This window comes from Gymnoscopelus braueri (assembly GCF_963280865.1).
Source record: "Gymnoscopelus braueri genome assembly, chromosome: 1".
In the NCBI taxonomy this organism is placed as follows: Eukaryota; Metazoa; Chordata; class Actinopteri; order Myctophiformes; family Myctophidae; genus Gymnoscopelus; species Gymnoscopelus braueri.
Window position 1 is genome coordinate 60,864,102 of NC_137603.1, and position 24,889 is coordinate 60,888,990.

Sequence of the window (24,889 nt, forward strand, 5' to 3'; positions counted from 1 at the left end):
ACTGTACTGTACGGTCTGTACGGTCTGTACTGTACTGTACTGTACATACTGTACTGTACGGTACGGTACTGTACTGTACTGTACTGTACATACTGTACTGTACTGTACATACTGTACGGTACTGTACTGTACGGTCTGTACTGTACTGTACTGTACTGTACTGTACTGTACTGTACGTACTGTACTGTACTGTACTGTACTGTACTGTACTGTACTGTACTGTACGGTCTGTACGGTCTGTACTGTACTGTACTGTACATACTGTACTGTACGGTACGGTACTGTACTGTACTGTACTGTACATACTGTACTGTACTGTACATACTGTACGGTACTGTACTGTACTGTACTGTACATACTGTACTGTACTGTACTGTACTGTGCTGTACTGTACTGTACGTACTGTACTGTCTGTACTGTACTATACAGTACTGTACGGTCTGTACTGTACTGTACTGTACTGTACTGTGTATGCGCAGTTCCACCCTCTGTGGATGCGACGCATGCGCAACACAGGCGCGACACAGACCACGACCCAAGACGGACAGACAGAGGTTACTCAAATTTACTCAAATTATAGGAAGATTATATGGTGTAAAGGTCATGCCCTTTATGTACCTACCTACCGATGGGATTAGCAAAGTGGAGGATTTACCCTCTTCCAAAAGACTGCAAATTGTAACTGGCCCCTGTAGAAAGTCTAAGCTCATCACCGGAAACAAACTCCAAACTGTTTACAGTACATATCTTTCTGTCTTATTACTACTCGTATGATATGTTTAGCATATTACTGTAGGCTATATCATTGTTTGTCTTTATATGTATGTATCTATGAATTGAATGCACAAGATCTTAATGGAAACAAGCCCTGAGCTGTAGTCTAAATACTATATATTTAATAATAATATACTATGTTGAATTCAATCACTCCAATCCAATTCAAAAAGCAGAATTTTTATTTCACCAAATTGCAGGACAAAGTTAATCGTTCAAATCTAAATAACATACGTGTCATTTGTGAACAAACAGTTTAGATAGATAAACATACATGCATACATAACACATTGGACCAAATATTGTGATGAACATAGATTTTCTTTTTAATTTCTCTTTTAACTAAAACATTGCAAAAATAGCTGATGTGCATGCAGAAGAACTCTCCATAGTATTATCACTCAGCATCTGTATCTAAGAATACACAATGAACTATAGTAAGCCTATGATCCTGGTCAAAGGAAAAAAAGTCAGTGAGTGACCAGTAATTATAAAGTATCATAATACTTGACCATATGACTACAGTGTTCTGATTACATTAGGAGTGCTTATACTTATTTATAATGTAATTGTAATTATAGTGCTACAAGCATATAACATTGCATTTATACTTGACCGTATAAGTCCTTATAGAATGCTGTATATTGTGACATGCTTATTGTTATAAAGCATTATGAGTATTTATTAGTTCTTATGACTATAATTATACAGGTTTATAAAGAAGATCATATGGCATTATAAGTATGCTAATAATGATTAGATTAGATAAGATCAAAACACCTAGCAAAGTACTTCAATTCTATAAAAGATAAAATTCTAAATTTAAAAGAGACTTTAAAAGAAAGCAATGTCCTCTCCACACTTGTGGTGGAGCACCCAGAATGTGTTTGTGTATGACATGTGTGCGTGCATGTATGTATGCAAGTCCATGGAATGATTAGCACAGAGTCCATCCAGGTGCCTGTGTGCGTGTGCGTGGGGGGTCTAGCAAGCAAGTCCAGTTCGACCAGGTGAGGTGGATCAGGGTTTATTAAGGAGCCCAATGGCAAAGGGGATGAAACTGGCACTGCCCTTTGCCTTCCTGAATAGAGTGCATGCATATGGCTGACTAAAGGTCAAATCCACAATGTATATCAACGAATAGGGGTATAAATAATCCACACGAACGGAGGTAATCCAATATATGGGAAACAGTCTGTCAAAAGAAAGTGTTCCAGTATCGCAGGGCACTCAATCCGCTTGTCCGGAACTACTCTGCCGGCACTGGGGGAGAAGAGAGGCTCTGCACGTGGAGGGGCTAGCTAGGCTCTGTGGATGGCCTCCTGGCCGGGCTCCTCCTCACCAGGTCCAGGACCTGAGCGTTGCACCAGACTCCCCCACTCCAAACATTTCATTCTGGCGTGATGGTTTCTTGGCCCGTGGTGGTACTGCAGGCTCCCCTTGCGGCTTGCTTGAATGGCCCTCCTTAAAGGCCTCACCGTGGATTTGTTCGGAACGGAAGACACAGGCTGGGGCGCCAACCCATACTGCTCCCGGATGCCGTCTACATTCCGGCTGTCACCCGTCTCTCCGGTGGTCACCAAACTATTCCTGGTTAAATAGAATAACAAACAAACAGTTTGGTTAAGGAAGTTAAGGTTAAGGTTAAGGAAGATTAATGGGACACACATAACATATTTATCAGTGAGAACGTACAGATATTAAATACATTTTGTTTGACTCGGTTCCACAGATAAATATTATGAAAATAGCAGATCTACAAGCTCACAACGCCCCGCGTTACGATGCGTTGTGAACTTGTAGATCGACTATTTTCATAATTGTTGCCTTTTTCTTACATTATTTGCCAATTTGGCCAATGTTTTACCTGTTTTAATAGAATAGTCTGTTGATTACTTTGAATGCAGTAATGGTCTTTTTTCTTTGTCATTTTCTTTGGTATTAAAAAGGTCTTAAAAGTCCTTAATTGTCACTTCACTGTCATCTGGGGACTCCCCCAAAATAATGTGGGGAGCCCCCTGGGGTCACAACCCACAGGTTGAGAACCACTGCCATAGAAGGTCCTCAAACCTCTGCATATTAAAATCTTCAAAGAGAGAAACAGAAAATCAGGAGAGAGTAACCATTTATCAGGACTACAGGGGGGTAGTCCTGTTGCTACAGGGGGTCCGCCAAATCTCTGTGCGATAGGATCATTGTCTTTTACATTAACCACTTGAACCCTAGCATCCCTATTCTAAGGACAACTTTAGCCAAAAATAGCAGATATACAAGCTCACAGCGCCTCACGCTGCGAGGAGTTGTGAGCTTGTAGATCTGCTATTTTCGGCAAAGAGGGGAAAAAAGAGCAGACCAAGTACAGAGTGAAAGTTGACTAAGTATTGGCGGTTTAAGTGGTTAAATGTCTGAAAATACACATTAACATGAATCCAACATCTATGAAAAGCGTTAATCTGCAACACAACTGTATGTTATATACAGTGGGGGTCCCTGCTTCATCTCTCTCTCAGTTAGGGGGTCCCTGCTTCATCTCTCTCTCAGTTATGGGATCCCTGCTTCATCTCTCTCTCTGTTAGGGGGTCCCTGCTTCATCTCTCTCTCAGTTATGGGGTCCCTGCTTCATCTCTCTCTCAGTTAGGGGGTCCCTGCTTCATCTCTCTCTCAGTTAGGGGGTCCCTGCTTCATCTCTCTCTCAGTTAGGGGGTCCCTGCTTCATCTCTCTCTCAGTTAGGGGGTCCCTGCTTCATCTATCTCTCAGTTAGGGGGTCCCTGCTTCATCTCTCTCTCAGTTAGGGGGTCCCTGCTTCATAGCTCTCTCAGCTAGGGGGTCCCTGCTTCATCTCTCTCTCAGTTAGGGGGTCCCTGCTTCATCTCTCTCTCAGTTAGGGGGTCCCTGCTTCATCTCTCTCTCAGTTATGGGGTCCCTGCTTCATCTCTCTCTCAGTTAGGGGGTCCCTGCTTCTGCTTCATAGCTCTCTCAGCTAGGGGGTCCCTGCTTCATCTCTCTCTCAGTTAGGGGGTCCCTGCTTCATCTCTCTCTCAGTTATGGGGTCCCTGCTTCATAGCTCTCTCAGCTAGGGGGTCCCTGCTTCATCTCTCTCTCAGTTAGGGGGTCCCTGCTTCATCTCTCTCTCAGTTAGGGGGTCCCTGCTTCATAGCTCTCTCAGCTAGGGGGTACCTGCTTCTGCTTCATAGCTCTCTCAGTTAGGGGGTCCCTGCTTCATCTATCTCTCAGTTAGGGGGTCCCTGCTTCATCTCTCTCTCAGTTAGGGGGTCCCTGCTTCATAGCTCTCTCAGCTAGGGGGTCCCTGCTTCATCTCTCTCTCAGTTAGGGGGTCCCTGCTTCATCTCTCTCTCAGTTAGGGGGTCCCTGCTTCATAGCTCTCTCAGCTAGGGGGTACCTGCTTCATCTCTCTCTCAGTTAAGGGGGTCCTTGGCCTGAAAAGGTTGAAGACCCCTGCCCTACAATATTGCATTCCGTTTTAATTCATGTTGAAAATAGCTGACTTACAATGCTGGACATTCACCAGTAAAGCCCGTAAATGTACAAAAAATATACACATGGTGCTTACCCGGTTGCCCTAAATGTTAATAAGCGGTCCGGAGTCTTTGTGCAATGTATTAGACCGTAAGTATCAATAAAGAAGTGTTTTAATCCCGTCTGTGGACGATTCTGTTGGAAGTTCCCAATGGCGGTAGTGACGGGGCGCATCAGGTCAAAGCCGGAATTACACTCAAGGTAAAGGGGAATAAAGGAGGGGGGGAATGGCGTTCGGCCACAGACGGGATTAAAACACTTCTTTATTGAAAAACATGGACTAATACATTGCACAAAGACTCCGGACTGCTAGTTAACATTTGGGGCAACCGGGTAAGCACCCTATATGTTGCATTTGTACAGGAGAAGTACGATATTTACTGGTGCATCGTAGTGCGGCGCGTTGTTTTGGCTGGTTAGCTTAGCAAGGTCCAACCAAACTTATAGTCTTCTTTAACTTGTCCAGATCAAACAACTTGCTATATACTAACATGTGAACAATGACGCCATGGCCTGGTTCTATCATTTCGTGGTGTATATTTAACGATTTATATCTTATAAATGCATACACATAGAACAGACTTCACTTACCCTGAGAAGAAGTTACATACAACAACAACAACAACAACAACAACAGTGCAGTGTGCAGTGCAGAAGTGGTCTGTATCCGGTCTAGCGGATACGGAAACTGTCTACATCACGATCCGGATGTAGTAGGCGTATTCTAGTATGCACCAGGAATTAGCGGTTAAGAGTTAGATAATATATATTTTAATTAGAAATAGGTTTAATATGTATGGTAACTAGGCTATTTCAAGGTTGTGCCGGCCTGGTCCTCAACAGAAAAGCCCTGCATTTAACATTCTAAATTATCTAAGCACAATTATTTATTATTCATTATTATTATTATTATTATTATTAATATTATTATTATTATTATTATTATTTGATTCGGGATATATTAACAGCATCAACAACATTCAAAAAGGTGATTGCCTGGCCTTGAACAGAAAACCCCTGTGTTAAACACATAGATAGATAGATAGATAGATAGATAGATAGATAGATAGATAGTAGCAGCATTTATATGGTGGGAAGAAAGTTCGGTTTCATAGTAGCCCTGACGAAACTTCAACCTGATGTTTGCACTTTTTCCATTTACTGCCCGCACATCTACATAAACGTTTAGATTTCAACTATACAGTGCTTAACCCATGGCCACGGACGTTACAATTATGTACGGTACCTCAAAAATACCCGTATATTCCGTGTTGTTCAATAAAAAGCATTTTAATCCGATTGGCTGCCATTTTCTCACAGAGTTATAATGTATCAGAGTGCAATACACCTCCCAACCAATAGGGTCGCGCAGTAAAAAGCATGAAGAAAATGGTCACCAATCGGATTAAAATGCTTTTTATTGAACAATACAAAAGATACGGGTATTTTTGAGGACCCGTACAGAATTGTAACATCCGTGGCCATTAGGTAAGCACTTTATATTTGAGATCTGAACGTTAATGTAGATGTACCGAGTGTAATGGAAAAAGTGCAAAAAAAAAAGGCCGAAGTTCAGCCATGACGCCCGTGACGGACACTGCGGATGTAATCTGCCATGACGTCATGGGCTTGGAAACGTCAAACAAATGTCCCGTTCTCAACAAATACTCATCGAAAAATTACCAAAATAATATGGAAATGCTCAGAATATTGTCAGGTTTTTGTGGGTGGTGTGTGCTCTGGTGCATTTCAACCAAGTCTCTTAGCTCACGTTGTGTGTCAGTCCAATGTATTATCAATGGAACGTCTAAGAAGGCGCAGGCTGCCTTTTGAAGAATTCTATTAATGTCTATGGGTGCCCTGGAAGGCGCATATTATCGTCGAGGGCGGACATGGACGACACATAGTGCCTTCCTGGGGTTCTGACCAAAAGGCAATATGTGCCTTCTTCGGAGTGAGACTGTGTTGCTTCAACAAGGTCTACACGATTGGAACCTTGCAGACCGATCTATTCTGTCTGTGATGACAACAAGGAAACCACAAGCTTCAAGCCACAGAGGGAAGGAGCAGAGCATGCGTTTTCCACAGAGCATGCATGGTCACCAGCCATGAGAGCAGCACCAACAATGTCACCATGCAGCAGCAGAGGTGACGAAATCGACACCATACAAACAACAAGAGACTTTGCCACAGCAGGAGGACAAGGCACAGAGAGCCACAGAGAGCATTTGAGAGCCACTGAACTGGGACCCACCAGCCCAATGGAGATCACTGCCACAGAGAGACATGCTGCACGTGAGAGGCACTACTGGAACCACTAGCAAAGTGGAGATCGCTGTCAGAGACATAACCAAATGGACCCGTATGCCAAGTGAGGATGGAGGAAAGAGCCATGAAGACTGGCAAACTATATTTGATAACTAATGTGAACATATTTGTTCTTACTGCCTAATCTCTGGCATGTCAACGTCTAGAAGGGTGAGATTTGTATTCCATGTAGCGAAAATGCCCGAGTGATGAAAATTCCATTTGGTAACAAATTCCACGTGATGATAATGGAGCCCTCAGTCTTGAGAAACAGAGATTTAACATACAAACAGATTTGACATTAGTGAGAGGCTTTCGAACCTAAAACAACCAGGTCTATTATTCTGTAATATGTTTCATGTGATATGTTTGATATCTATCTGAATTAATTAATATAGGAATTTTAGATAAAAGCTGATATCTAAAAAAAAAAATAGTCAACTGGGCATTGGCCATAAATGTGGAAATATTTGTTTTGACTGCATAGTCTCTGGCCTTTTAACGTTTAGAAGGGAGAGAAGTGTTTAGACACGCGTATCGCCCCAATTAGCCAGCGTGCTAAGGGCCCTTTGCCTTGAAAAACAGAGATTTAACGTCCAACCAGATAAAAGATTTCACATATACTAAATTCTAGAAAATGAGAGAGAGAGAGAGCTCTCAAACCCAAACAAGTAGATCTACTTTGGATATTATTATTAGGTTAATGGCAGAGTCAGTGATGCCTTCTGTGTCAGGCAATTATGCATCAGTTATAAGTCGCACGTCCTGCCTCCTGATATTTTTGTCTGATTGATCATACAGTAAATGGTTGAGTAAATATATAGCTATATCAACATGTAGGTAGGAAAATGTCTATTGATTTGGCATTCTATGTCGTATGTACATGAATATGCTTATTCATGTACAAAAACAAAAAACTCTGGACTGTAATGGCTATTTCAGAATGCCAACCTGTTCTAAATCAATCTATGTATCTATCTATATTTTGGCCCTAGAATAGTAGAAACACAGCAGGGTTCTTTTCACAGCTTCTGTTCCTGTCATTCAACAATTGATACAAAGGTCTATTTCCACATTATGCTCTGTGTCAGCATGTAATTTGTCCTGTGATACTATACATGGTCATTGCTAATTTAACCAGTCAGCTCTATGGTACTGTTACTTAGTATAGCCTGTTTAGATTTATATACATTTAGGGGAGAGATCTTGGTGTATAAGAGGTGTCGCATATGACACTTGAGGAAGCTTCTGCCCTACGGGGCCCAAGCTCTGGCCAGGAGGCCAGAGCTCTGTCTGATCTGTATGCTGTTTGCTCTGCTGACATCTTCCTAATAAATGATCTAAAACTTCACCTGAATGGAATATTATTATTAATATTGCTATTACAGTCCCCAGTTCAAATATGGTTATTTTGGGGGGTCATGAACGTAGCGTTTGCATGGGAGGCGTTGTGAGCTTGTAGATCTGCTATTTTCAAATAGCTGATGTATATGTTAGAGTGCTCATGTGGCCCATAGTCGCTTGACTCGCTTCTTTTGGGCTGGTTTTCCTAGACCTGGTTGCTTGTTAGTTGTTTTTCCTCACAACACTGGCACTGATGATAACTAGACGGCAGCCGTCATAGAATCAAAATGACCCCGCTGGGAGTGGTGGTGGCGTTTGTGGTAGAGTGACCATGGGTTTGTATGAAGAGAGATAGCGCATTTGCGGTAGAGTGAGCATCGGTTTATATGAAGAGAGAGAGCACATTTGCGGTAGAGTGAGCATGGGGTTGTATAGAGAGAGATAGCGCATATGCGGTAGAGTGAGCATCGGTTTATATGAAGAGAGAGAGCACATTTGCGGTAGAGTGACCATGGGTTTGTATGAAGAGAGATAGCGCATTTGCGGTAGAGTGAGCATCGGTTTATATGAAGAGAGAGAGCACATTTGCGGTAGAGTGAGCATGGGGTTGTATAGAGAGAGAGAGAGGCATTTGCGGTAGAGTGAGCATCGGTTTATATGAAGAGAGAGAGCACATTTGCGGTAGAGTGAGCATGGGGTTGTATAGAGAGAGATAGCGCATATGCGGTAGAGTGAGCATCGGTTTATATGAAGAGAGAGAGCACATTTGCGGTAGAGTGACCATGGGTTTGTATAAAGAAAGAGCGCATTTCACACACAGATCATTCATATATTACCAAGATTTAATGAGAAATAAGGCTTCTTTAGAAAAATGACTGACGGGCTGGGCTGGGTCTAATTTGTCAATTATTAGTCGAGCCGGGCTGAAATATTTAGGGGATATGAAAGCTCTAGTTAGTAGTTTGAAGTGCTCATGTGGCCTTAGAGTTGCTTCTTTTTGAAGTGCTCATGTGGCCTTAGAGTTGCTTCTTTTTGTTTTCATAGACCTGCGGACTGCGGTTGCTTATTTCTCTCCAAGGCTGGCAACACGGCTCATGGTCCAACGCACAAAGCCATTGTAGTGTCTGTGTGCACTTGACGGGTGATTTTATAAACCAGCGGGTGCTTCTAGAATCCACTATCCCCCGTCCCCAAGCCGTACCCATGTGTGTCTGTAGAATTGCAATGTGGGGGATATAGCAACAACACGCCCACGGGCACACCTCCACGCGCAAATAACGGCGTCGGCATAATGGTGACGGGTAGAGCAGGTGCTAGAATAACCTATTGGGGCGGCGCAGGTCCATTATCCCGATTTAACGGGGAATTTTTGGCCTGAGAATGGGGCCCTTCATGTCATGTCAAGCATCCTTAAATTGAAACAATTTGGACCCCATCTGAAAATATTTTGTGCCAGGGACCCCATACAAGATTTATGTTGTTAAAATGTTTAAAGATTTAATTGAATAGCAGAACTACAAGCTCGACTATTTTCAAATAGTCTATGTATTAAACTATATTTACAATTATTTCTGAGTGTCATGGCAGTTTGACTGTGCTGTCTGTTCTGACTCTTCTATTTCTATGTTCTATTAGGTTGGAGCTGCTTTCCACAAGTGGGGAGGTGTGTCCTGGCAGTTACCTGGCTGTTCTCTATCCGGCAATCACCTGGCTGGCTACAAATACCTAGCTGTGGCAGCATGCTGTGCTCTGTGATAATCATTTCTTCAGCTAGTGCACACGTCTGTGCTCTCAGTACTAGGTTAGTCGAATTACTCCGGATCTGCAGATCTTTGGTTTGAGAACCTGTTCCTTTTGTGGCTTTCGCTAATACTTGGTCTCTTCCCTCAGCCAGCCTGACTGCCTCCCCCACACAGCTCCAACCTTTGAAGACAGGGCCTGAAGTCTGACTACCAGGAGGACATTGGTATTATTTCCAGCTTGAGAAGCTTTGGACCTCAGTTAATTTTTGGACTTGTTTTAGTTTTACCTTTGATGCCTCCTGAGGCTTGAATGTTTTTGAAGCCTGTTCTTTTGACTTTATTAAATTCCACTTTAAGTGGCATTCTACGTTTCCTTGGTCTTTGTCTGCATCTGGGTTCACTGTCTGCCTTGACATTGAGATCCCCAAAAATGTATTCGTATACCGGAGGTGTTGGAGAGAGATTGCCAAAATGTTCGAGCCAGCATATAAGTGTAATAACAACAATAAATATAGCTGCAAGCAGCGATAATACGGGGCCAGTGAATGGAGAGAGAGAGAAACGGAATAGATTGAAGAGAGAGAGAGAGACATGGAAACGGAATAGATTGAAGAGAAAGAGACATGGAAACGGAATAGATTGAAGAGAGATAGACATGGAAACGGAATAGATTGAAGAGAGAGAGCGAGAGAGCCATGGAAACGGAATAGATTGAAGAGAGACATGGAAACGGAATAGATTGAACAGAGAGAGACATGGAAACGGAATAGATTGAAGAGAGAGAGACAAGGAAACATAGATTGAAGAGAGAGACAGATGGAAGCAGACTGGATTGATTGGACATCTCAACCTATTGCCATTAACAGGAATCGAACTCTCAACCTTCCGATTGACAGGCTGCAACACTACCTATAGTGCTATAGCTTTGTCCAGGCTGAGGTTGTCTGTTGAAGATAAAAGTGAACCAGTGAAAGCAGCCAATCTACAAGCTCAGAAACACGTTGCTATCTGAAAAGTTGTGAGATTGTAGATCGGCTATTTTCACAATGAAGTTTGTCATACATTGTAAAAACATACTCTCTCCAAGAAGCATTTCATGTTACCTTTAACAGTTGCACATGCATTAATCGATACAGTCATGTTTTGTGCGATACAATTGAAAAGTATCCAGCAAGAGGTGATGCTTGAACCGGCGACCCTGCGATCCAGAGGCTGATGCTGAAGCGAGACGCCATTGGACCAACAGACCAGAACCAGTGAAAAAAGAATTCACACTAGCACTAACAATTTCACACTAACACTAACACTAAGATCACTCGTTCACAAACCATTTACCAATAGAGAAATTGTATGTCTCCTCAAAACCGAAACCAGTGAAAGCAGCCGATCTACAAGCTCACAAAACGTTGCTATCTGAAAAGTTGTGAGATTGTAGATCGGCTATTTTCACAATGAAGTACGTCATACATTGAAAAAACATACTCTCAAATAAGCATTTCATGTTATCTTTACCGTTTACACATGTATTCATTGATACAGTCATGTTTTTTGCAATTCGACTTAAATGAGTGTGCATCAAGTGAGGCTTGAACCAGCAACCTTGCGGTCATGAGGCACTTGCTTAAGGGAGAAGCCATTGGACCAACAGACAAGACATGTGAAAAAAGAGATCACACAGATGATACAGTTTCACGCAAATAGCTGAAAAATCCTGGGTTTAAGTGTTTTTCAAACTGCTCAAAATTGCGGACAATCTAAGGGCGGAGCTTACTGGTCAACGTGATACATGTGTTCCTCATGAGTCAAGGCACATGTGTAAGCAGGTTTAATGGCTGTCGGCCAAACGAGGCATGACTTTTGCCTGTTTAAAGTTTGCATTTTCAAAAAATTGCTATAGCGCCCCCCTTTGACCAATTGGAGTAAGATTGGTTTCAGTGATATTTGGAATGACCCTCAACATTACCGCAAAGTTTCAAAGAAATGTGAGTCTGCATGTATGTGTTAGGGGCAGATGAATAATTGTCATAAAACTGCAATATTCATTGGCTCATTAAAGCTTCATTTTTTCACTTATGGAAAATCTTTTGCATCAGTTTGTCGGCATAGGTCCAAAGTTCATGTGTAAAACGTTTCGTGCAGATTACTCAAAAATCCCAGGAGGAGATAGGTTTTAACTGTTTTTCATATAATTCAAAATGGTGGGAGATGTAAAGGTCAGAGGTCAAAAGTCAGAGGGTGAAAGTTGTTCAGCACGAAGAGACGCATATGTGTATCCAAGTTTCATGGCTGTAGGTCAAACAAGGCATGAGTTGTACCTGTTCAAAGTTGGCATTTTGCTATAGCGCCACCTTTTGACGAAAGATTGTGAGAATTATTTCTTGATAGTTTTTCATGACCATCTACCATATGGCCAAGTTTCGTAAAAAGCGTATGCACGGTTCAGCCAGAACTGCGAAAAGTGGCAGAAGAAAAAAGAGGGGAACATTAATACAGGTCCAGAGCTGAGCTCTGGCCCCTTAATAATAATATATTTTATTTATATTGCACTTTACATTTGAAGCAAATTTCAAAGAGCTACTGTACAGAATAAAAAACATAATTCTACAGATCACACTATGACATACAATGTAGGCCTATTATACTATTTGTCACTATTCGCCCCATGTGGGCCAAACATGTGCAGAAATAAGTTATTCCAACGAAAGAGTAATTATTGGAATAAATATGGGTTAAGAAGGGATAATATTTTTCTGTTGAATGGATTATCAAAAGTTTTAAGCCACCGCCCTCAAACCGATTGAATTAATTATGACCAGAGCAGATAAGACTAGTCTCTTCCAGTTGAGGCGTTTAGGCAACATGAGACATTTAATTCTCATTGTGCTATCATTGTGATTTATATACTGTCCAATGTCCATGCTGTGTAGAGTATGTAGACAGAGAGATGAGACGAATTTGCAGCCAAAATATCATCAAAACTTTCATTTACAATTTCCAATGCAGCCTCCATAATTCTCCACTGGGAGAGAGGAAGAAAAAAAGTCATAGAGAAAATAAAACACTCACTAAAATGACAGTTGATCATATTAACTTAACGTGTTAAATAAATATAATAATATATTGTTAATTTGTCCCGGAATTATTACTTAACAAATTTCGTACAAGGTCGATTCACACAGGATTAAAATCAGACGTTCTACTTAATTATTACAAATGACCAGAGGCTTTACTCACTTTGTCCAGTATGTGTGTCTTACATTGGTCTTTGCTGTTGTTGCAGAATAGATGAGTTGATGTCTGCTCTAGTCTAGACTGAACACTGTCAAACCAACCACGTTTTTAGATGCACTTGTGAATGCCATGTATGGATGTATACCCACCTATATATATATATATATATATATATATATATATATATATATATATATATATACACACACACACACACACACACACACACACACACACACACACACACACACACACCGTACCCGTACACACAAACACACACAGTGCATGTACACACAAACACACACAGTGCATGTACACACAAACACACACAGTGCAGGATGAACAACAGAGTCTTTACCTCAAATTGTACGTGTGAAATTGAGGTGTTACATTCTGGGCGGGGAAAGTGAATGGAAAGTTTTCTGTTTTTCTCTCATCAAAAGATGTTCCCTCCATCAACTCACCAATAAAGTGATTGTCATTTGGAAACAGATTAAAGAGTAAAACTGTTTTATTTAGTTGTATTCATAATAGTGGTGACATGTGGTATTGTAGATCAGTGGTTCCCAAACTTGTGTCTTGGAGCCCCCCTCTTCGTACATCTGACAAAACTGAGACCCCCACACACGCACGCACGCACACGCACACGCACACGCACACGTTAACCCCTTAAGCCCTATATACTATTCATACAACGAAAATAACTGATCACATTGCGATGCGTAGGGAGCTATTTTAGCCATTTCTGAACATTTCTGAAAAATCTTTGAAAATGTATATTATACAATATAATGTCCCAAAAATGTTAAAATATGATAACATTTTGGACTGCCTCCAAACAGACAGGGCCTCATGCCCCCCTGTGATCTTTGATGTCCTCGCAACCAGCTTTACCATAATGACTGAACATCAGTTTGTGGTCAATAGAGCCTTGTCTGCTCTTTTCTCACCACAGGAAACAAAAGTAGGCTATGTAAAAAACACCACCCACACACACTGTGTCCTATTTGCTACACTAAATGCAGCTGTGCTGTTTGTATCGTTAAATAATATTTAACGAATGCTAATGACATATGTCATTAGCATTTTCTATTTGGTAAAAGTACTTGACATTGTAATGTAAAACATTGGTACGGCAATTGTACAATTGTGTCTGAAATGGATTAGGTGAACATTTGCTTATTAAAAGCCAGATTGATTTTGGCACATGCACGTGCACACAAAAGAAATGACTCACTATTACAGCACACACACGCACACGCACACGCACGCACGCACGCACGCACGCACACACGCATGCACACAAATCATGATGACATATAAGAGGCAGACAGATATACACACTACTATACAGAATGTCATACAATCAGCTTTCAGGTTACTGGTATGAAGAGAGAAAAAAAAAATATATATATACAAAAGAGGAAAATGAAGGAGGGGGGAGGTAGGGGGGGGTAGGTTAAGACTTAGACAGGGGCCATTTTTGAATTGCAGCCTCCTGAAGGTGTATCTTTAGGGCAGTTTTGAAAGTGAGTAGGGTTTTACCCTCCTTTACTCCTTTTGGTAGGGCATTCCACATTTTTGATGAATAGCATGAGAACGAGTTCATTCCCTTAGGGCGCTTTCACACTATGGTCCCGGGTGCGTACTCCAGACCGCTTGGCAGGTGTCGCGCTAGTGTGAATGTTGCGTATCGTTCCCCGAAACGGATAACCGTATCGTACCCGAAACCACCTCGGGAGGCAGTCTCGGATCCGGATCATGCGTATTTGGGTACGGTACGCTGCAATGTGAAAGCAAGCGTACCGTTAGACGGAAGTGGCCCGCTATTTGTAATAGGTGACGGTATATAAACTCGACAAAAACAGTCAACAAAAACACGTCGCAGATCAATCCACAAGGGTTCAACCATGGCCGGATCCCACAGTTAATTACTGACCGCCGCTCCCTCCCGCAAGAAAAAATTTAATCCCATTCTGTCCCGCGTCATCCCACGGGTTCATTTAACATTTACTCCCGCCGCATCCCGCGGGTTAATTTCATCATTAAATTATAAAATGAACCTGCGGGATGATGAAAGATTTAGTACTGCATCATCCCGCGGGTTAATTTTATCATTAAATGACCAAATGAACCCGCGGGATGATGCGCTAAAACCCGCAATATTTATATATAAAACTTTTTTTTTTATTATATAAAACATTACATACAGAAAAAGAATGAGAGCGCGAGAGATAGAAAGAGAGGCCGTGTCACGGCCATATAAGGACAGCAACAATATATATATATATATATATATATATATATATATATATATATATATATATATATATATATAGTATATCTTGTGGATATCTTGTGGAGTTTCAGCTACTATGCATCCCAGAAATATATAGCTTATAAGGCTTTGTAATTTGAAATTTGTAAGTAAATATGGTAACTCATTTAGATGTAGGCCTACATAGGTTTATGGTTTAGGACTATAGCCGTTTCACTCATGATGCAATTTCTCTTTTATAACAGATACATGCATGTGCCAGATAATCCCCACACCAAGAGAGTAAAAAAAGAAAAGACGTTGGATTGATGTACTTTATTTAGACATGAGACATGAGAAACAGTACATGGAAGTACAATTCACAATACAAGGTTTCAGTCATTCAGTCCGACTTCACTGTATAGGCTACTATAGTTGTCTTTTCATAAATGATATATTTTTGTACTTAAGCTGTCGTGAAAGTTTATAATATTTAGAGAAATTTAAAGTTTCAAATACAAAAGTAGTAGTAGTTGTGAAGGTTAGCAAACTGGACATTTAGACTGAATGTTTCCTGTATCCTCATCTTGCGCTAATGCACACAAGCGTTTCACCAGGTTTTATTTGTGTTGTTTCTCATAAGCGTACATCCGTTGTCCGTCAACAACACAGCAGTCTGTGCCTTGACTTCTGTGCGCTCACTGTGCTGAGCTGAGCGCTCAGTGCGTTGACTCACTCCCCAGCCGCAACCCTATATTTATGCGCGACCAGCACAAACATTGTCGCATAGTTGATGACGTCTGTGTCCACTGGGCCAACCACTATGTGCATGCCGCCACCTATAGGATCGGGGGTATATATGCAAGTGTACTCTGGTGCGCTAGGATCTTGGCCAATGTGAATGCCTGCCAGCATTCGTACTTGGATTCGGTTCGAATGCAAATGGACCCAGTGTGAAGCCGTTGAGCCAAATCTGGGTTGAACATGATTTGTGGAGCTTCCTCTGGTGTTATGATCATGGACTTCATTAACATTTTGGAAGTATTTTGACAAATACAGGGGGATCCCAATGTTGTGGTGTATCTTGAAGACCAGGCCCATAGCAAGTTGCTGTACTCTGTCCTCAACCCTAAGCCATCCAATCCTAGCAAAATGAGCAGGGGTTAGATGGGTTTTGTGATTGAGGCCAAGAAGTAGCCTTACAAGTTTGTTTTGGGATGTTTGGAGCCTTGTTTTTAAGGCCTTGGAGGTGTTGTGATACCATGAAGTGCATGCATAATCATAATGACCTTGAATGAGGGCCCCTGCAAGAATCTTCAGAGTATTCTTGCTGACTAGACGATCAATCCTCCACAAATAGCGTGTTGTTTGGTTGACATTTTTGATCACTTTTTCAGCGTTTTTGTTACCAGAGAGGTTTGCCTCCAAGATGGAGCCCAGGTAGGTAATTTCATCCTTTCTTTTGATGACATCATCACCCACTTTGATCGTGAAACTCTCTGCCTTGCTAAGGTTAGGACTGGACCCAAAGAGGATGGATTCAGTTTTACCCAGGTGTAATGAAAGTTTGTTGTCAGAGAGCCAGATGCAGATCTTGTTGAGTTCGGAGCTGAGAGTTTTCTCAACCTGCAGCCTGTCCCTGTCCGAGACTAGCAGGGCAGAGTCATCTGCGAACAGGAACAGTTTGCAGTCGCAGGCTGATGACATATCATTCACATATATCAGGAACAGTAAAGGTCCTAGTATACTTCCTTGTGGGACACCACAAGTCACAGGGAGGGGGGGGGGGACTGGGTGCCGTTTACTTCCACCACTTGCTCCCTCCCTTCCAGGTAGGATCTCATCCAGTTCACTGACTTATCATCAAAACCTATTGCTTTGAGCTTATTGATCATAATTGGGTGATTAACGGTGTCAAAGGCCTTCTGGAGGTCCAGCATGACCATGCCGCAATATTTGCCCTTGTCGACATCTTGTTTGATAGAGTCGTTCAAATAGAGAAGGCATGTGTCAGTGGAGTGGTTTGTTCTGAAACCAGATTGGAATTTGTAGATTAGATTTTTCTCGGCAAGATACTTATCGGCCTGTTCATAGACTATTTTTTCCATGACTTTCGAGATGGAGCTAAGAATAGAAATAGGGCGGTAGTTGCCAGGGTCTAATTTGTTTCCTTTTTTGTACAGAGGGGTCACCCTTGCTTTTTTGAAATCGTTAGGGACCCGTCCCTGTATGATGGAGAGGTTTATTATGTGGGTAATGATTGGAGCAATGGAGGCGGCTGAGTCTTTTAGAAATTTGGCGGGGATATTGTCGAGGCCTGTGGCTTTGTGTTGATGAAGAGCACTCCATTTTTTAAACACCTCTTCTGTTTTCACAGGGGAGAGTTTAAAATCATCTTTGCGTACACCCTGTTTTTCGTAAAATGAGTCAACATACTCTTCACCATAGCACCCAGAGTGAGGGGGTAGTTTTTCAACCAAATCTGAGGTTATGGTCGTGAAGAATATGTTGAGGATTTTACTCACTTCATGTTTGGATGTGATGAGAGTGGCTTATGTTTGTAAACCTGTTTTTTAATTTCTTGCTGCAGCCTAGTAGGTTGTTGAATAGCTTCCAAAGCTCTCGTGGTTTGCTTTGATTTTCCTCAATTTTGTCATCGAGGAAGCTTTTTTCTGCTAATAGGAGCATGCCATTGACCTTGTTTCTTAGCTTGTTTCTTTCTTTTTCAAGTTTAGCTACGTGGGATTCGAGACCTTTGTTAAAACACTTGGCGAGTTTGATCCTACCTTTATGAAGCTCAGAACACCTTTTGTTTCTGACTTTCATGGCAGTAAGGATTTCATCCATGGTACCGAGCGGGTTATGACCCTGATGGTTTTCATGGGAGCCACACTGTCCAAAATTTGAATGAATTTGGTTTATTAACAAACCACTTTAACAGTAATGGTGTTTTTTGTCACATGCACAACAATACAGCTGTGACAACACTACAGGCAGTGACATTCTTATTGTACTTGACCACTTAAACCCTATACTTTGTTGACAAGGATTTCATAGGGCTCTATACTTGGCCTTCTTTTCCCTCTACACCAAATCTCTTAGCTGAAAATGTGACGCAATGCGAGTTTGTAGATCTGCTGTTTTAGCCCACTCTTCACCTATCATGGCATGCTCAGAAAAGGGACTGTAGGGTTCAATTGGCCAACAGTGTGACAACATAAAAATATATATGATACGGTGATCAAAAATCCATATTAAATACAAAACAGCAAGTAGTATGTATAGCATAATAGAATAGAATAATCAAGTGAAATGTTATTAAATGTCATATAGAAAAAACGTTAAACATGGAATTCTCATGGTTGTGGTAACGATTCAAAGTCAGGTTGTCAGACACAGCCAGGAGGATCAAAACGTCACATTAATAGTCTAGCTTTTTACTAAATACTTCTATTTTTTTTACCAACTGCATTTTCTCGTTTAAGTGTGTATTTTAAGATTCTGCCAGGTAACAGGGGGAAATAATGTCCCATGGGGTTCATTTTAAACTTCCTAAAATTCCTACCCAAACCCCAAAATGGAAACAATAGCAAATAGCAAAACTTTAGAAGTATACAACATACAGAGACAAATTAACACATTTTTCCATACAATTTGGACTCAAGGAATTCATGAAAATGCATTAAGAAACAAGCACATCTTGACTCTAGTTCAGGGCAAAAATAGGAGAAAAAAATGAGACGAAATTGTTCAGATTGATCAATATTTGTCTTTTCACTAAATACTTGGATTGTTTTGTTGTTTGGTTATTATGTTCATTTGCTGTTTAATCCTCTCCAGGGCGCTCTGACAAAAGCATTGGATGCAGAGACACTGAAGAGCAATGCTTGGGCGCTGGGAAGAGAAGTGCATGACAGAAAGGCTAATAACCCTAATAAGCCTTATTTGCCTTAACACACTATATACTATATACTACTATATAACTCAAATAAAAAATGTAAAACACCGTAAATATTTTATTTAATTTAGAAATAGTTATGTTTTTCTCAATATATTTTACTCAATAGGGGCCGCACCCGTCTCAAGTTGATGGAATTTATGGAATGCTTGAGCTAATAAAAAACAACTTAATACTTCCTGAGGTTAATATGAGCATCAAAGCAATATTTTAAATATATTTTATTAGCATATGCATTCCATACATTCCATAGGGATGGACCACACATGGACAAATGACATCATCGACTTGTGACGGTAGCGGTCCCTATTGAGTGAAAGATGAACTATTTCTAAAATAAATAACATATTTAATGTGTTTTAAATTTTAAATTTTAGTTATAGAGGGCAATTATAATATATTAAGGCGTATAAGGCTTATTAGCCAGGGATCCTTTTAAAGGAAAATGGATAACAACACAATGAGATTATGTATGTATTTGTTTGTACTTCTGTACAATAAAATGTTTGAGTTTTTCTCAGTTCCATTACTAATTATTACTGTTTAACTTCACTAAGCAGAACACTAACATACAGTTTTATCAGTGATATTAAAGCTGCAATCTGGAACTTGTTTTTTTTATGAATAAAGGTTATTTGAACCACTCTCCCTACTCTTCCATTGAGAAATGTAGACCCTGATGTAAGGTTGAACACCTACTGGTGGACAAGTAATAACTGCAGAAGCTCATAAGCACAATATCTCCCCTGGCCAATCAGGGACTGGCTCTTGATGAGCGGTAGAAATGAGGACTCTCACAGGGAGGAGCTGGGTTTGAATCCCAGGTAGGACATATGAGTTACAGATTGCAGCTTTAAGATTTGTATGTCTTCTCACAGATCCAGGTGTTTGTCTGTGAACATTGCATATTTCTCCACGTTCCATCTGCAGGCCAATAGTAAGCACAACGCATGTCCACTTGGTCAACAGGATATCCAGCACCCCAGTACCTGCAGAATAAACATTTTAATCACGTCCACTCAGTTAATCACATGTACAGTGACTTCGATAGAATTACTTTAGAAAAACGTGTAAAATGTCTCACGCTCTTATCAATGATGATCCATCCTCCCATGTCCATGTCTTAGTCCTTTTCAGTCCAATCCAGGTGTGTGATGCTCCCTTCCAACACTTCAGTCCACTGAAGAAATCCTGTTGATTTTTACATTGTTTTATTGCTTTCATATAAAGTGAAAGCCCCCCCCACTCTCTCTCTCTCACACACACACACACACACACACACACACACACACACACACACACACACACACACACACACACACACACACACACACACACACACACACACACACACACACACACACACACACACACACACACACACACACACATACACACACACAAATACACACACACCACACCCCCCCACACACACACACACACACACACACACACACACACACACACACACACACACACACACACACACACACACACACACACACACACACACACACACACACACAAATACACACACACCACACCCCCCCCCCCACACACACACACACACACACACACACACACACACACACACACACACACACACACACACACACACACACACACACACACACACACACACACACACACACACACACACACACAAACCTGTTTATCTTGACTGTTAATGACCACCAGACGTGCTCCCATCTTCTGACATTGTCGTCTACTTTCCTCCCAGGTTTTCTCTTCAGTAGAGATGTAATAAAAGACGTCTCCAAACTTCTGCCATCCACTGGAACACGACTTGTCTAAACATAAAAAATAAACCGATCATCAGTTCTAACACATTGATGATATGATAACAGTCAAATACTAAACCTGAGTAAGAAATGAGCTGAGTAATGTTAGAAGAATGATATGGTTTTAGGTTTACAACTCAAAATATTTTGATATGATAAACCAGCCATGATAAATGTTTACTCAAATCCTTTTTTAAGACTACATGCCTGACAATGATGAAAATATCAATAATAATACACTAATTAATATTCCTTCAAAAAGGTGTACTGTGTAACCTCTTTCACCTGCTGTCTCTCTCTTCAGACGGTTTACTTCACTTTGCAACAGGTCTCTCTGCAGGGTCACGTTGGTCAGGGTCAAGGTCAGGTTGTTCAGTAGTTGGTCTCTCTCCAGGATCACGTTGTTGTATCTGGTCAAGGTCAGGTTGTTCAGTAGGTCTCTCTCCTGGGTCAGGTTGTTCAGTGGTGGGTTAATGGCTGAATTATCTGTAATGGGATGATACACACTGTTGTTGCTACTGATCATGATGAAGTCAAGTTATTAGCTTAGAGAAAGAAAATGTGTTATTATTCTTTACAATGAACATAATAACATTTTGACTCCACTTTCTGCATTCTACTTTACAGCTGTAAGCATTGATACACAAAGAAAAACTTGGTGGTAGAGATGATGATTATTACCAGTGAATTAAGAATTAGGCCATTAATTATGCCTCAATCAAGAATTTGAGAATTAAGCCAGATTTGATTTGAATTCATACTCACAATCCATGACCATGCCTGTAGTTCTCACTACTACCAGAACACACAGCACAGTGAGACACATTGCAGCTGCTCTGAAGATGTCTCTCTCAATGATGAGGCCTCTCTGGACAACTGGAGGATATTGGAGTTAAACGTTAGTATGATCTACTTCAATGTTTCATTTCCAAGAACTCAGAGTGAATATTATATAGTTAAATGATCTGGGCTCAGAACCCCTTCATCTTGAATTTCTAGAGAAAGGTTCATGTGTCTGATGTACAACTAGAAAAAGTGCTCCTCGGAGCACAGGTCTCCGCCAGGTCAGGTAGGTTATTGTGGCCTCCTGGTAGCGCTATAATAGGCCAATGTGAAAAGGGTGCCATTTCTTCTTAGGCCTTGCACGGCAATCGGACACTGCATTCATGATTTGAGGCATTTTGTAAAAAAAAATTGTTTTGCTAAATTGGACCAGCTGGTGGCGCTACAGTATAACAGGCCCTTGTTAAAAGGGTGGCATTTGCTCCTCAACATAGTGTGAATGAGCATGCAAAGTTTGACCACAATCGGATGCTGCATTCATGATTTGCGGCATTTTGTTCAAAACAAGCCACTACTGCAAACTTTAGATGTCAATCTTAGCCAATCAGGATGGAATATGAAATATCAAATACATCCGTCTTGATCACATGACTATAGAGATCATGTGTACCGATTTGTGTGAAATTTGGATCAAATCGGAAGGAGTAATATAAAAAAATGTGTTTTACATAAGTCGGCCTCCTGGTGGCGCTATAAAAGGCAGATGTGAAAAATGCAGGGCAAGGGTTTTTCCATGACCTCTAGGGAGTGCGCTTAAAAAGTTTTACACAGATCGGTGCAGTTACAGGTAAAAACACGAATCGGCCTGTTATAAAGCCACCATGAGGCTGATTTGAAAATGTTCAAGTGGCATTTCGTCCTCGGCATAGTGGGAGTATGCGTGCAAAATTTCAAGGAAATTGCATGCTGTGTTCATGATTTGAGGCATTTTGTTCAAAACGGAGCACTCCTGCAAATTTTGGAAGCCATTTTTAGCCAATCAGGATGGAATATGACAAATCTGAAAGACCCGTTTCGTTTCATGACTATAGAGATACTGTGTACCGATTTACAGGGTTTTTAGACAAGATCTGTAGGAGTACTGTCAAAAAATATGTTTGGCACAAATCGGCCTCCTGGTGGCGCTATAAATGGCCCATGTGAAAAATTTGGGGCAGAGGTTCTGCTGTGGCATCCAGGGAGTGTGTGTGCACAGTTTCACTGCGAGCAAGCAAACGGTGCCGGAGATTAGCTGTCCACAGACAGAATGACGGACGGACGGACACACACACGGACGGACGGACAGACAGGGGGCAAAACATACTCTCTCGCCATGCCTTTTGGCCTGGCGGAGACAATAATGTAGTTGAACATGTCTTTCAACATGCAATGGTGACTTTTATGAAATGAAAGGAGAAATAAAACACAAGGAGGAACCAGGCTATATAACAATCATAATGTTTCTTTTAACTCATTAAGACCTGAGGCCGATTCTACAAATGATTTCAAAATCAGTAGTTCTCACACAATTTTTCAAAAATGTTCAAAAATAGCAGATGTACAAGCTCGCAGCATGTCACGAAGTGACACGCTGTGAGCTTGTAAATCTGCTATTTTTTTAATTGCCCAAAAAATGCGTAGCCATAAAAAAATAAAACACACACACACACACACACACACACACACACGCACGCACACACACACACACACACACACACACACACACACACACACACAAAGGAAAAGGCACACACCAGCAGTGTGTAGAGGCGCCGACCACGGTGAGTGAGATCAAAGTTTACAAAAAGGAAGTTACACAGCTCGTAGCCACGATGCAAAACATTTTTTAATAGGCACAAACCAACGTTTCAACAACACAATCTTGTTCATGTCCCTTGTAAAATAGGTAACTGCTAGTTTAAATATCATGTGACAAGCTGCTCTAGTGATGATGTGAGAAGAGAGAGAAACAGTGTCAGTGTGTTCATGTGTACCTTGATCTCCTGTAGCCCGCTGTGATCCAGAGCCTTGGTCTGTGAGACTGTCTGCTCTTTCATTGGCGTAGTCTGCCTCCTCCTCTCCTCTTTCCTCCCTGACTCCTCCATCGTTCCTCACACGCTTTGCTCTGACTCGCTTGCCAGGAGTATGTGAAGACATCTTAAGAGGATTGACAAAAAACACATGAATTTAATGTACATTTTGTCGCTGTTGGGCAGCGACGATATCAAACTTAGCACTGACGCTAATGTTATGAAAACAATTAATTTATTTCTAAAATCTATGTAGTGTTTTCTGAGGAGAGCATTGTGACAATAAATGAGTTCATATAGCATTTATCTAGCTAGTTCTACAGAAACTGCAGCTCTGTGAAACCCTCTTTGCAGAAGTTATTGTAATATTTAAAGTCCTACTTAGTATGTTAGGCATAAATAAGCAGTGTCATGAAGCATCAGGGCATTAATTCACGCGTTGTGATGCATTGTAGGGCGTCAATTGGGTATGGCAAGGTATGGCATGTGCCATACCTTGGCTCCAGAAAAATAATAATAATAAAAAAAAAGAAATAAAAGAAGAAATCATGAATAGTAGCCTAATGCAGGTGTAAGACCATTGTGTTTGTATTGTGTTATAGATATAATGCATAGTTTTCTATGCATTTCGGGGGTTTTGGGGGTTTTTACCCCCCCCCCCCCCAAAAGAAAATCGTCTGCACGCCAAAGGCGCGTGCCCAGGATAGGTGTCCCTTATTTTAATCTCTGGGAGTTGGCAACCCTAACCTTGCCATCCCTTAGCATTTGCTGAACTGACACCACTGATTTGTGAGCTTGGAGATCCATTGTCAGCTGTTCTTATCAATGATGGACAAAACTTCCTAACTCCACTTGAGCTGAATTTGGGTAAAGTGGTGATAATATAACACATGCAAGTATCTGACAATGGATAAAGTTACAATACCAACTTTGATGGTATTGTGCTGGTACTTTTGTTTTTAAAATATAAGGTTTTCTTCATTTCCTGAAAATGTGTTATATTTAAATTATATTTATTTGGAATATTTAAATGCATTACACTATAGTCCAGGTAGCTCAGCCGGTAGAGCGCTTCCCTTTGGAC

At 41.1% G+C, this 24,889-nt stretch overlaps 3 protein-coding genes across 3 annotated transcripts in view; all 3 read right to left on the reverse strand.

The window, feature by feature from the left end:
- The window catches only part of LOC308081933 (uncharacterized protein), a gene marked incomplete at its 3' end in the record, with an annotated part of 33,970 nt that extends 20,935 nt beyond the window's left edge, over positions 1–13,035 (reverse strand). The window contains exon 1 of the mRNA XM_080423549.1: positions 12,940–13,035. The remainder of the gene's footprint in view (positions 1–12,939) is intronic.
- Positions 1–24,889, reverse strand: part of LOC308087355 (uncharacterized protein) — a 77,705-nt gene that overhangs the window by 21,496 nt on the left and 31,320 nt on the right. The window lies entirely within an intron of this gene.
- Positions 19,315–23,932, reverse strand: LOC308081944 (C-type lectin domain family 12 member B-like; the record flags this gene model as incomplete). The annotated part of the gene is made up of 6 exons (XM_080423560.1): positions 19,315–20,140; positions 20,236–20,342; positions 20,820–20,962; positions 21,239–21,439; positions 21,719–21,829; positions 23,770–23,932. 6 exons carry the CDS (start codon positions 23,930–23,932, stop codon positions 20,005–20,007), a joined length of 861 nt encoding a protein of 286 aa, XP_080279686.1. The 3' UTR covers positions 19,315–20,004.